General features: G+C 37.3%; 1 protein-coding gene across 1 annotated transcript; it reads left to right on the top strand.

Moving 5' to 3' along the window:
- Nucleotides 1-582: 582 nt before the first annotated feature.
- On the top strand, nt 583-10,796 carry LOC114668942 (ankyrin repeat and SOCS box protein 7-like). The gene is made up of 5 exons (XM_028824975.2): nt 583-648; nt 3,433-3,645; nt 4,328-4,521; nt 8,476-8,604; nt 9,935-10,796. Exons 2-5 carry the CDS (start codon nt 3,450-3,452, stop codon nt 10,196-10,198), a joined length of 783 nt encoding a protein of 260 aa, XP_028680808.1. The 5' UTR covers nt 583-648; nt 3,433-3,449; the 3' UTR covers nt 10,199-10,796.
- The last annotated feature ends 2,533 nt before the right edge of the window (nt 10,797-13,329 follow it).

The raw sequence follows: 13,329 nt of genomic DNA on the forward strand, positions 1-13,329 counted from the left end.
TTTGGGGGAGGAACGATCTCCTCAGTCTGTCAGTGGAGCAGGACAGTGACAGCAGTCTGTCGCTGAAGCTGCTCTTCTGTCTGGAGATGATACTATTAAGTGGATTCAGTGGATTCTCCATAATTGATAGGAGCCTGCTGAGCGCCCTTCGCTCTGCCACAGATGTTAAACTGTCCAGCTCCATGCCAACAACAGAGCTTGCCTTCCTCCCCAGTTTGTCCAGGCGTGAGGCGTCTTTCCTCTTAATGCTGCCTCCCCAGCACACCACCGTGTAGAAGAGGGCGCTCGCCACAACCGTCTGATAGAACATCTGCAGCATCTTATTGCAGATGTTGAAGGACGCCAGCCTTCTAAGGTAGTATAACCGTCTCTGTCCTTTCTTGCACAGCGCATCAGTATTGGCAGTCCAGTCTAATTTATCATCCAGCTGCACTCCCAGATATTTATAGGTCTGCACCATCTGCACACAGTCACCTTTGATGATCACTGGGTCTATGAGGGGCCTGGTCCTCCTAAAATCCACCACCAGCTCCTTGGTTTTGCTGGTGTTCAGGTGTAGGTGGTTTGAGTCGCACCATTTAACAACTCATTCCTCCCAAGAAAAAAAAATTGCACGCACCAGGCTACTCCTTAGAGGAAACATTGGTGGTGAGTACAGTAAACAATGTTTGTTATCATTTATCACAGTCATCAATATCAATGAGAAACTTGCTGTTTTGACCATTTTAAACACTGATGGTGTTTCTTGCAGCTGGACTGCATATTCTGCATATTCTGTTTACATGCACATCTGTAGGCTGGTGGTGCATTTATTTTGTTCAACATTTTAGGTTTCATAAAAGAAAATGATGTGAAGTTTTAAAAAAATTGTGCTTAAAATTAAAGGGCTTGTGCTAAAACCTTTATTTGTCTTAAGTTCCTACTGAGTGAGTGAGTGAGTGAGTGAGCGAGTGAGTGAGTGAGTGAGCGAGCGAGTGAGTGAGTGAGTGAGTGAGTGAGTGAGTGAGTGAGTGAGTGAGTGAGTGAGTGAGTGAGTGAGTGAGTGAGTGAGTGAGTGAGTGAGTGAGTGAGTGAGTGAGTGCAAAACGAGTGGGCAAAATCTGAAAAAAGAGATTGTAATACCAAACAGGGGAATGGATGCTACACATCTTAAACACCTGCCCCCAAGGTTGTAGCACCAACCACCTGCATTAGCATAAAACATGGAATAAACCGAGGAGAGTTTGTGTCATGGTAGCAGAGATTTTAGAGGCATAGTGTAGTTCATGTGATTTTACATTATTTAGCAGAATTTGCCAAGAATAAGACAAATATTAAATCTGCCTGTTTCAAGTTGCTGTAATTTCACATTAATAAGTTCCGGTTTCCATGTAAACATTTACATGATTAGTTATTTATATAAAACATTTACCATAATTTCTGGCTCTGAATTAGCCATAGGTGGATATCCGGACTAGAACTGTTGCTTAGAAAAATGGGTGATGTGCTAAAGGCTGAAAGGCAGAACTGCTCGATAATATCCAACTGCAGAGTCACTATCAATAAACAAGCATATACAGTCAAAGACGTTTCTTTGAAGGAAGAAATGTTGAGGACACAATATACATTTTAGACTAAGATTTGAAAAAGGAATAGGCTGTTGAGCTCATTGTATTAATGCAGATTTATTGATTTAATGGCACGGTGGCGCAGTGGTAGCACTGCTGCCTTGCAGTTAGGAGACCTGGGTTTGCTTCCCGGGTCCTCCCTGCATGGAGTTTGCATGTTCTCCCCGTGTCTGCATAGGTTTTCTCCTGGCGCTCCGGTTTCCTCCCACAGTCCAAAGACATGCAGGTTAGGTGGATTGGTGATTCTAAATTGGCCCTAGTGTGTGCTTGGTGTGTGGGTGTGTCCTGCTGTGGGTTGGCACCCTGCCCAGGATTGTTTCCTGTGTTGGCTGGGATTGGCTCCAGTAGACCCCCGTGACCCTGTGTTCGGATTCAGCGGGTTGGAAAATGGATGGATGGATGATTTAATGAGAGAGTTTATGTTTGGAATAAAAATGTTATATTCTGCATTTCTCGTAGGTACTTGTGCTGATATGTTATGCATTATGTTAAGCACTTTTTAATACATCTCTGCATCAAAGATTCATGATTCTTATATATTTAGACAATGCTTTTATTCAGAGACCTACTAATTGCAAATATAGAGTAGAATTTTTTTGGAACTCTACGAGGTTGAAAAGACATACAGTCATAATTTAAGTTAGTGGTTAGGATTTAATTCTCAAGTTTATTATTGATCTGTACACAGATCAATTCAGATATAGCACCATGGCCTGGGTGACACAAATACAAAATGAGGCAAAGTTATTAAATGGGAGTGTGCTACTTTAGAATGGAGTTTTGAGCAGTTCCAACACAATCTTCTTTGCTATGTCATTGCCTGTGTGGAGTTTGCACGTTCCCCCCATTCCTACATGGTTTTCACCCTGCATCTCCAAAGATATTTGTGTCAGGTTAAATGGTATGTGTGGACTGGCCTTGTGGTGAGCTGGCGTCCAAGCTATGGTAGTTTCCTGTCTTCTGCACGATTCTGCCAGGAGAATCTCTGACTCTCTGCAAATCTGAGCTGGCTTAAATAGGTTTGAGAATGCTAACGTGTATGCTTGTTTCTTCAAAGAATTTGGAATTTAAAATGTCACACATTTGCTTCATTTTGTTAAATGATTCTATTTTAGTTAGTCAGCAAATGTAAATTAATTATACAGTATATCTGTCATTTTCTCTTTAGTAAATATGTCTACTTTATTTTCTAAAATGTTTTTGTACATGTGACACTATTGACAAATAACACCTTGCACCTTTACAAATCCCTTTCTGATCCATTTCACATCACCAGTTCTTAACTTCAGTTGTCGGCACTGGCGCCATGCAAAATGAAAAGAAAAAAAACCCAGAATTTTCCCGAACTTGACCTTTTATTATTACTGTAAATATTAAGCGTTTTCTCTTCTACACAAGGAGAAAGGGGAAGAAACCATCTTTGGTTTTCTCACTGATTAAACAGTTCTCATAGCAGCACTTGTGCCAAAGAATGATTCTCTAATAACTATTTCCCCATGGTTATGGGTGGAGAATTTGATGTGCTTTCTTTTGTGCCTGAATATAATATTTCATTTATCTCTTTGACTGGTGTTCAAGGCAAAGGTTGCAAAACAACTGTAGATAAGCAATGACACATAGCTGTCAATGATATAATAGAAAACATCCTGGAAATGCTCAGTCTTCATGTTAATGAACACCTAACAGGACATGCACGATTACTTATCAAGTAAATCATATTGCCTAGCTGAACTGTAACATAACTGTGTTAAATTTGTATTTGTATTTTCTTACTGTCCCTCTGGCTTGTCTTGTCCCAGTTACTAACAGCAGTGTGCACTTACAGGCAGCACCTATACTGAAATGGTAGATGACAAGATGGGTTTCTACATTAGTTCCTTGTCCCGGGCTGACATTCGTCGCATCAAGCCTCACTCGGACACACAGCAGGCCCGTCGTTATCAAGCTGCACCGAACTATAATTACAAATGGACTGACGTCCACTATGAGGCTAGTCGGGGAAATGTGGACAGACTTCGACATCTGTTGCTGACATCTGGTAAGAAGCTTTTGTTCTTGTTAGAGAAATACTGTGAGACTGGAAGCCAATAAAAATAAATTACATTCTCTCTGTGCCAGTTGACTATTAGGTTAATGAGCTATATCAATAAGTGGTCACGATTGGTGTTGTCATTCTTTGCCAAAATTGTGATTGTCTGATACTTCATTTATGTGTGAAGAAAGCATGAGATATTGATAAGCTTTGAGCAGAAAAAAGGCACCTCCGTCACTTGATATGTTGAGTTTTCAAGTATATCTGGTATAGGTAAATACTTAGCAGTAGAGTGTTGTACCGTGTTAGCCATAGATTGATACAGGAAAAAGTAGGGTGAAATGACACCTTTTATTGGTGTCATTCTATTTAGTTAGCCAATAAAAGGTGTCATTTCACCCTACTGTTTCCTATAGGTAAATACTGCAAGATGAAAGTTGTACTTGATAAGACCCTGGATATCTCTAGCACTATCTAGGTACTTAGTGTGTTATAGATTTCAAGGACTGTTTTTTATTGGGGCACACAAAAATAATCTTATATATTTTACAAATTTGTAAACACAGATATATTGGTATTTTTAAAACATTGTATATTAAATTGCCTCAGCCTTCAATTACAATTGGCACTTACTGTATCCTGTCTAAATTTTCATATCTTTCTCTCCCTTCTTATGTGTGCCATTTAGGCAGAGATAATATTGACCGAAAGGATTATTATGGAAAGACCCCACTTTATTGGGCAGCATATAAAGGCCAAAGGTCTTCCATGGAGCTTCTGCTATATTATGGTGCTGATGTTAACAGTCAGTGTAAACATGGTGGCACTCCTCTCCATGCAGCAATTGGTCTGTTTCCAGAGTGTGCACTGCTTCTCATACAGGTGAGTTTTAGATTCTGTCCAATTCAGTGAATGATTGAACCATTCAAAACTCATGGGAATTTTAAAAATATGGACTTTTGCGTGCACAGACAAGAGCAAGTTTGTGAAGCTCCATTAAAAGAATGTAATAGCGCCTAACTGATGAATGCCACCAAAAGGTACCACAGATATCTATATACTGTATATAAAGGAGAGTTGGGATCTGAGAGACTGTGTTTGTGTGTTTGTGGAGGGATGGAGAGTTAAGGCGGGTGTTGGAGTCACATGACCATCTCCCCTCACATTCACCTCATTTCATTCACTTCATTTCGCTCCGAGCTGAGCTCCTCAGCTGACGCGGTCTTGCCGTTCTTGATTTGCTTTTCACATGGCCAACTATACGTTGCATGCTCAAGAGTAAGCTCAGCGCAAAGCTTGGTCATATTACAACCGGAGGGGCGAACTGACAACATGGTATACAAAGAGATCCTTAACAAATAATTATTGGTATATTTTCCCTCAGTTTATTATTTAAAATTTTAAAGCAGTACTTCGCCGCTGCTAAGCGTGGATATTTTGCTAGTAAGCTATATTGCATTTGCCATATCAGTATGAAGACACAAAGCCAACAAGACGATTCCACAGTTATCAAATGTATATTGCACACTTCAAATTACTGTATAGGAGTGATCTGGATGAATGAGAGTAGAGTAAACAGAGTATAACTTGACAGATGGATACATTTAGACATAAATATGTAATGTGTGTAAAACTAATCTGCAATACATGAAAGTAGCTTTGTGCGTGTTTTGAGGGTACTTTTATGGTACTATGCTTAGTATTACAGACATTTATATTGTTTGTTTTTCATTGTGAAATGTACATGCCTTAGCTTAATTGTTTGCTATTTTTTGAACTGCTGGTTATTAATGTAAAATAACATCAGACAGAATAAGCTGAAGGCAATTGCACATTTGGCAGTTTATTAAGGCTTTAAATCAATGTTATCACAATTGTTTTTGTAAGTATGTAAATTGCAGTTTGAAAGCATAAAAAGTAAAGTGTGGTAAGACACAGTTCTACTGTTTAAGTGTTTATAGAGCAGCACATGATAGGGTGCTACGGTGCCAAACCTTATGTCTGTATAGGAGTTAGAACACAAACTAAGCACAAGTGGGAAGTTGTTGCAGAAGGTTATGATAATAAATGTCATATTATAAGTAGCACAATGTTATGGTGTAACACATTACTACATCTGGCATATACCACAGTAACAAGAGCGCACGCTGATTTTCTGTCACAATGAATGTGAATATGACTGTGGGCAATTGAAGAATTCAATCTATTAAAGTAAATATGTTTATGTTACGAAAATATACATTACATGCAAAAATATTATTGTGTTTTTACCTTTACAAACACCAAACAGAACATTTCTAAAACTGGACACACAAAATTCTTCTCTCTGTGGAAATCACTTAAATAAAAAATCTCCAAAAGCCTGCAGTGCTTTCTTATATTAAAGATACTGTATATCAGGCGGTGAAAAATCCAATGAATGTCATACACCAGTATCTTGGTTTGAAGTGTCAGTAGAGAAATGTAGATTAAAACACTGAACATAATGGAGAACTATTTTTATAGATTGCATAATTCACATGTTCTTCAGATTTCTGTAAACAGCAGCATAACTCCTTTTCCGGTCACTCACCCATACTTTAAGCTATTACCCTTTTTCTTTATTGGATATCCAGGTACATTTTTCAAGTACTTGAAATATGCAACATACTATCTGTTCTTGTGCAATAAATTGTCTTTTCTTCACATGAGAATAACCTTATTTGTTCTCAGAATGTGCAATATTAACTTAAGGTGCAACACTCTGCACTCTAGTTTGATACTTACATTTATTATACTCTATTTATATTTACATGATTACTTTATACTTGCTCTTAGTGTAACATGTCCCTTGTCTGTTGTTAAGTTGTAACATAAGTAATTTCCTTCGGGATTAATAAAGTTTTCTGATTCTGAAATTCATACCAAATTTCTTTGAAGTTAAACTAAGCAAAATTTAAATACTGCAGTTAAAGATATACGGTAGTACTTGTGATGCTTCATCAGCAACTACAACTCAGGCTACTATACTGTAAGTAAATGTCAATTTGTAATTTCTTCCTTGTATCCAATGCTCCTGGAATTGGTTTTGGCTCCCCAAGGCTGTATATTGAATTCAGCAGGTTAGGAAATGGAGGAATGGATGGTTAAACATTTACCAAGCGGTTCCTGCTAATGGACTGAAAAGAAGGACCAAAACAGGATCAAAAAGAAGCTAAAGCCTATATTCACCACATTAGATGCAGGTCACAATTAGCACACATCCACAAAGGACCAATTAGGAGCTCAGAGGAAGTGACAGAGACAAGTAGAGCAAATATCTATCCACCCCATAATCTAGCTAAGAGGAAAACAATCACTCAGTTACACAAACCTGCATTTCTGTTTTCTTGTAGTGTTCAAATCATTTACTGGTACTTAAATAGTCATACTGTTAATGGCGCTATGTACATAGAATAAGCAACATGAAAGTCTACATCTTAAACAGCAATCTAGATAATATGCAAATAGTGTCAGTTTTGTTTTTGAATGTTACAATGACTAACCAAAATATTCGGACAGCATAAATGAAACCTGGGAGGTTAACTGTGCATTCATTATACATCTCAAACATGCAAATAAGAGATTTTGAGTAGAAAGTGTATTTTTGAATGACCTCCCTGGTCTCTATCTGAAAGGTTTCCTTGGATCAGCAAGGAGGAGAGCAAAATAAGCATCTCTCGGTATTAAACCTCTCAAATGTTCCAAACTCAAAGGTTGTTGAATAGCTTGTGAAGGGTGATGTGGTGGCATTCTGACCTCAAGATTTACCTGGAATTTATCAGTCTTTAGTTGGAGATTTTAAATGATTACTTCTTTGTAAAATGTCAAGATTGTATTTTGCTTAATTTACTTATTTTCCGTAAAATGTGTAATAATACATTATTTATTTCATCTTAATCAGAAGCCATTTAACAATGGCAGTACAAACAAGGTAGTTGTGTGAATAACTTTATATCATTTGAGCCTGACCCTATTCATTATTCAGTCATTAATAAAAAAAACAAACTAAAGAAAATATTATTTAAAAAATGGAGGCTTTTTGCTGTTTTTGCCAGGAAAGTAAAATTGACACTAATAAGAATTTCTGGCATGGCAAAATAAGAATAGAGACAAGCTAGAAGCTGTAATTAAATTATATTTTCCATTTACCTCAAAAATTAGGTCTTAATTAAGTAATTGGCTAGAAAGAATTCCTGCTGCGGCTGTGGTGCCACAGGACTGATGGTTCCCACTCCTAGTTTATACAGCTTCACTAAACCAAGCAGAACAAAGAAAGTCAAATATTCATCATTTGCCTGGTGGCTGTTATCAGGGCCGGATTTATATGAAAAGAGGCCCTAAGCTATTCCACTTATGAGGCCCTTTCACCTTCCATTTTTAAGTTTGTAAATTACATGAGAGATAATAAAATTTTGCTAACAATTTGAATGTAGGCCCCTCTTGATCTTACGGCCCTAGGCTGAAGCCTAGTTAGTCTATAGGAAAATCCGGCCCTGGCTGTTATACTGCCTATTGTGAAAGGTGCTATGTAAAATATTGATCTATTGACTGAAATAATAGATTGTACATGTTAATAAATTAATAGAAAACCTATTTCAAAGTAAAACAGGTTTACTGAATATTACATTAATATATTTTTATACTCATTTAACAGAACAAAAATTGTATTGTTTTATAACCCACCCCCCACCAGTAAATAACAAATACAGAGAGAAGTTATGGATCATCAAAAATGTGTATTTTTTAAATTATTTCCATTTTTTCCTAATTATTCTCAACAATATTTCCCTGTCCACTTCTTGTTTGTTCTTTCAGCATGGAGCAAATATTGACTTGCCGGATATCTGGGGAGTGACCCCCATGTACTTAGCTGCCTGTAGTGGACAAACAGAATGTATCCAACTGCTGGTACAGGCTGGAGCTAAAATCACCTACAGAAATAAGGTACTGTAATTACAAACCCGATTCAGATAGATAGATAGATAGATAGATAGATAGATAGATAGATAGATAGATAGATAGATAGATAGATAGATAGATAGATAGATAGATAGATAGATAGATAGATAGATAGATAGATAGATAGATAGATACTTTATTAATCCCAAGGGGAAATTCAACTATGGTAGGTTATGGAAGTGATGGAATAATCATTTTTTTGTTGAAGTTGCTAGAACTCAGAATGTGCTAGAACATGCTTGAACATAGATCTTCTGCTGCCAGATCTGCACATCACTGTGGTATCTGCCTACTAAAGAAAAGCTTCAATTTGGAATACTTTTTATGCAGCCTTTTACTGGTAATATTTGGTTTAAAAGAAGAATTCAGCAGTGCACCAATAATATATTAACACTCTTTTATCCATCTGTTTTTAAGTGCTCATCCAATTTAGGATGAAATAGGACAAGAGCTTCTTAAAGCAGAGTCATGTTATTAAAGAGGTGCCAGTCTTTGAGTTTAGTTTAATGTAGTGTTTTTCATTATTAAAATAATTATCCTCAAGTGCCTGTCAAGAGCAGTACAGCTACACTTACAGAAACACTTTTTTGTATTTATACAGTCTTTAAGTGCACAAAGGTTAAGAAACCTGCACAGTATGCACCTGCCAACAGGTTCTGACTCATATTAAATGTGATATCTTGAGATGTTAAGTCTCTATTCTTATTCATCAAGCATAGACATCACAATTAAAAGGCACAAAGTTCACCATAATCCACAAGTGTTTACATCTTGATCAAAAGACTGACCAACTGCTAGGTGAGTGAGTTATTTGATTGTTTGAGTAGATGAATATGTATATCAGGGAATGGTGCTGTCCAGAAAAAAATGTTCAAATTAAACTAAACAATAGAGCCAACATTAGAAAGTTCAGAATCAGCGTAACTATTTCTGGTGCAAGAAAACACTAAAAACTTTGTGGTATTTGTTAAAGAGTTCAATCATTCTTTTTCAGTTACCAGTTAACCCCATTCAGGCTTGACAGACACTAATGAGGCTGCAAGACTCAACCTATCATCTAAATAAACAATTTCTTTCTTGATTAAGACAGTTTTAATTTTTTACAATGAACAGTGTAGCAAATTTTAGGATTGAAGGAACTGCTAAATGGAACCATTCCTGTGCTGATGAACTACAAGTTACCCACCTCAGGTCTGAGTCTATCTAATTGTTACCTGAATTGATTGTGTCTTTAAATGCAGAACTTTTCTGTACCTAGTGGACTAATTAAAACATAGGGCCAAGTTCATCAAAGCAATTTTCTTTCCAATTACAGAAAACTGGAGAAGCTCCAAAACAGTTGGCTTCCAAAACAGCTTTGATTTCTTGGATTGAGAGCTACCACAAGGAGCCAAGATCACTGAAACACATCTGTCGAATGAAAATCCGTGGAGCACTTGGCCATCGTAGAATCCGCGCCCTCCACTCATTTGACATTCCTCGTAGCTTGAAGGATTATCTGATGTTTGAAGACCTCCAGTTACAGGACTGTTCACCCGCAAACGTGGTCATTGAAAGGACGACCAACAGGGAGTGCTGAATAATGAGGAAGAACTGACTTCAGTCATCTTGTCATTGCAGATGTGTCCAAGCAGCCCTATACATAAATTTTATCGCAGAAGAACTTTTGTAAAACAAACTGTCTAAAATGTGATGAGAGCATTCCCGAGAGTTGACAGTAACAACAGCTTGATAGCTTTAGATGTACTGAGCAACTTTGCAAGGAAATCCAAATTTCCACAAATTTAAAGATCATTACTGTAGTCCTAGCTAGACAATTATAGTTAATTCAAGTTGGTAAAAGCATGGGCAGCATTGCAGCTCGCTGACACTTCTTTTTTTTGTAGGGTTATTTTTTGCTTCTAAAGGCACAATTTTGCACCTTTGATACCGTACTTGAAGTCTACATTTAGGGATATGGACCTGAAAAGGGTAACAAAAGCAAGACCCTTCGTGAGTTATTTATTTTTTTGTATTAGTGCAATTTTAATAGGAAAAGCTACACTTGCAAAAAAAACATAGCAAAGGCCTTGTTATACAACTATAAATGTTTCACAGTTTCAATTGAATTGAACTGAATGCTGTACAATGTAAGCTTTTTCTATGGAATTTTTTAAAAATAAATACAACAACTATTTTCTGGTGTGGAATGAGTATGTTTACTTGGGAAGGTGTGTGTGTGTGTGTGTGTGTATTGGTTATTTTCAACCATTTTACGTAGTTTGCTACCCGGATCAAGACAAGAGTGCTTCTTTTGTAAGCATACTGTGAATGGAAATCTCAACAGTGTCAATAATTAATCCTTATATTGGCTGTCAAACAGCCATTTGCATTTAGCAACATGTATTTCATTTAATTATTCATTTATGATAAAGCACAGGAATACAGACTATCGATCCATTCTCAGGGTTGGCTTTTGCCTTCCTTGAACATGAAATTAGATTGAGTGAGTTCAGGAACTGGATAATTGAGTCCATGGATGTACTATATAGTCACTATGTGTGTATAAAGAAAGATGTGACGTTAGTGAGAAATATACATGTTTTCATCAATGCACTTATATGCACTCTATTTAAACATGTACAGTAATCCCTCACTTATCGTGGGAGATAGGTTCCAAGGCCGACCGCGATAACTGAATTTCCGCGAAGTAGGGACACCATATTTATTTAATTATTTAACGTGTATTTGGACATTTTTAAACCCTCCCTATATTGTTTACAACCCACCCTTTACTCTATTAATAACAGGGACAACTGCTAAGCAATATGAAATCGATAGATAAGTTTACATTTACTGTATAGCGAAGTACACGTAGCTATATATGACGTGATGATGGTGATGAACATGCTGCGCAGTAAAAATGATGACGATGAAGGTGATAATCCCTTGAATGCAGTAGCAAGAGCACGTTAATGCTGAATGAGTGAGATGAGACTTCCTGGTTAATGCAGCACTCCGTCGCTGAGCCAATCAGCAGCACACAGGAACTTAACTGCGTGCTCTGATTGGGTAGCTTCTCAGCCATCCGCCAATAGCATCTCTTGTATGAAATCAACTGGGCAAACCAACTGAGGAAGCAAATACCAGAATAAAAAGACCCATTGTCCACAGAAACCCGCGAAGCATCGAAAAATCCGTGTTATATATTTAGATATGTTTACATATAAAATCCGCAAAGTCGTGAATCCGCGAAAAGTGAACCGCGAAGTAGTGAGGGATAACTATATATATATATACAGTATGCTTATTTATTGACTGCAATGGACTAGTTCTTTGTCCAGGCCTGGTTCCTGCCTTTAGCTTGATGTTGCCAGTATAAGCCTCAGTCCCCTGCGACTGTAACCTGGTTTAATCAGGTTTAGGATTGTTATGCTTTTTGGTTGTTTATAAATGTGCATATATGTGAATTATATGTATGTACAGTGCTATTGCTATATTTACATTTATGTTTATATGCTTAATGGTGTACATGAATTCAAATACTTTTGTGTTTACATATGAATGCACGTGTATGTATACTTATAGTATACTAAATATCTTAAGTGTACATACATTGCCTAAGGTCTCTGTGATACGTTTCACAACTCACCATCCTTAAGCAGCTTGTAGCCCACAGTACTTGGCAGTATTCTACTGCTATTACTTGAGCAATGACTTGAGGCAGCAGCATACTAATTGCACCAGTTCTGTCTCTACGCAGAAGCCCTTAGTAGGAAGTCCCTGGGTGTCTCATTTGTCATTGGTTCATCCTTCTGAGATTATCTGGCATCTTTGTGTTGTAAAGAGGGTGTGTAAGGAGACATGAAAACAAGTACAATGAATCTGCATTACTTAGGAGCAATGAAACAGCATTTTTTTCATATATGTAAGAAATTTTTAAGCTCTTCGTTGTACCTATGGATACAAAATGGATATCCTGATTGCTTCTTAATCTCATTTATACTGTTGGCTTTAATGAAACTAAATGATGCATCTCTTTTACAAGGAGAATGGATTTTTACAGTATGTCTACCTCAGTTCCCTGTTGAAAATGACTCACAGCCTTCAACTTGCTTTTTTTCAGTTTCAAGATCTGAATCGTACTAAAGCCAGACAGAAGAGTGATGATTGCAAACAGCCATTATGGTTTGTTATATATCCAACCATTTTTAGCCTCACGTTTGTGGAAAACATTTGCACTAGGACCCGTTGGCAGAGTTTACAAGGATTTACACAACTCACTAACCCATAGGGTTGTTTCTGTAGGGCCTAACCTACTTGTTAGGCCATAGAGAAACATCCAGCTGGCTCTCTGAATCATTTTTACAGTGAATTTTTGTTCTAAGAACTGCAATTGGGGAACGTGGGTGGTCAGTGACATCGGCACTGACCTAAAAAACAAGATGAATTCTGTGAGGAGGCCTGAATGGAAGCCATCAGATCCATGGGTGTGGGAGTTTATTAATAAAGCAGATGGCCAAGAAAATGTTTAGCTGGCTGGTGGACAAAGTTCTCAGCTGCAGGGGGTTTGTGTGGAAAGGTGTGAATAAAAGAAAGCTTAAGAGCTTTTGGGTAGTTAGAAAGCTTTAATGTGAGGACTTTGGGGATTATTTTAAAGAACATATTGTGCCTCTCATCTGCCAATTATTATTAACTATGGATGTTTGTTTAAAGCTAAATTCACCTGCC

The sequence above is a fragment of the Erpetoichthys calabaricus genome, chromosome 18 (genome assembly GCF_900747795.2).
Source record: "Erpetoichthys calabaricus chromosome 18, fErpCal1.3, whole genome shotgun sequence".
NCBI lineage: Eukaryota > Metazoa > Chordata > Cladistia > Polypteriformes > Polypteridae > Erpetoichthys > Erpetoichthys calabaricus.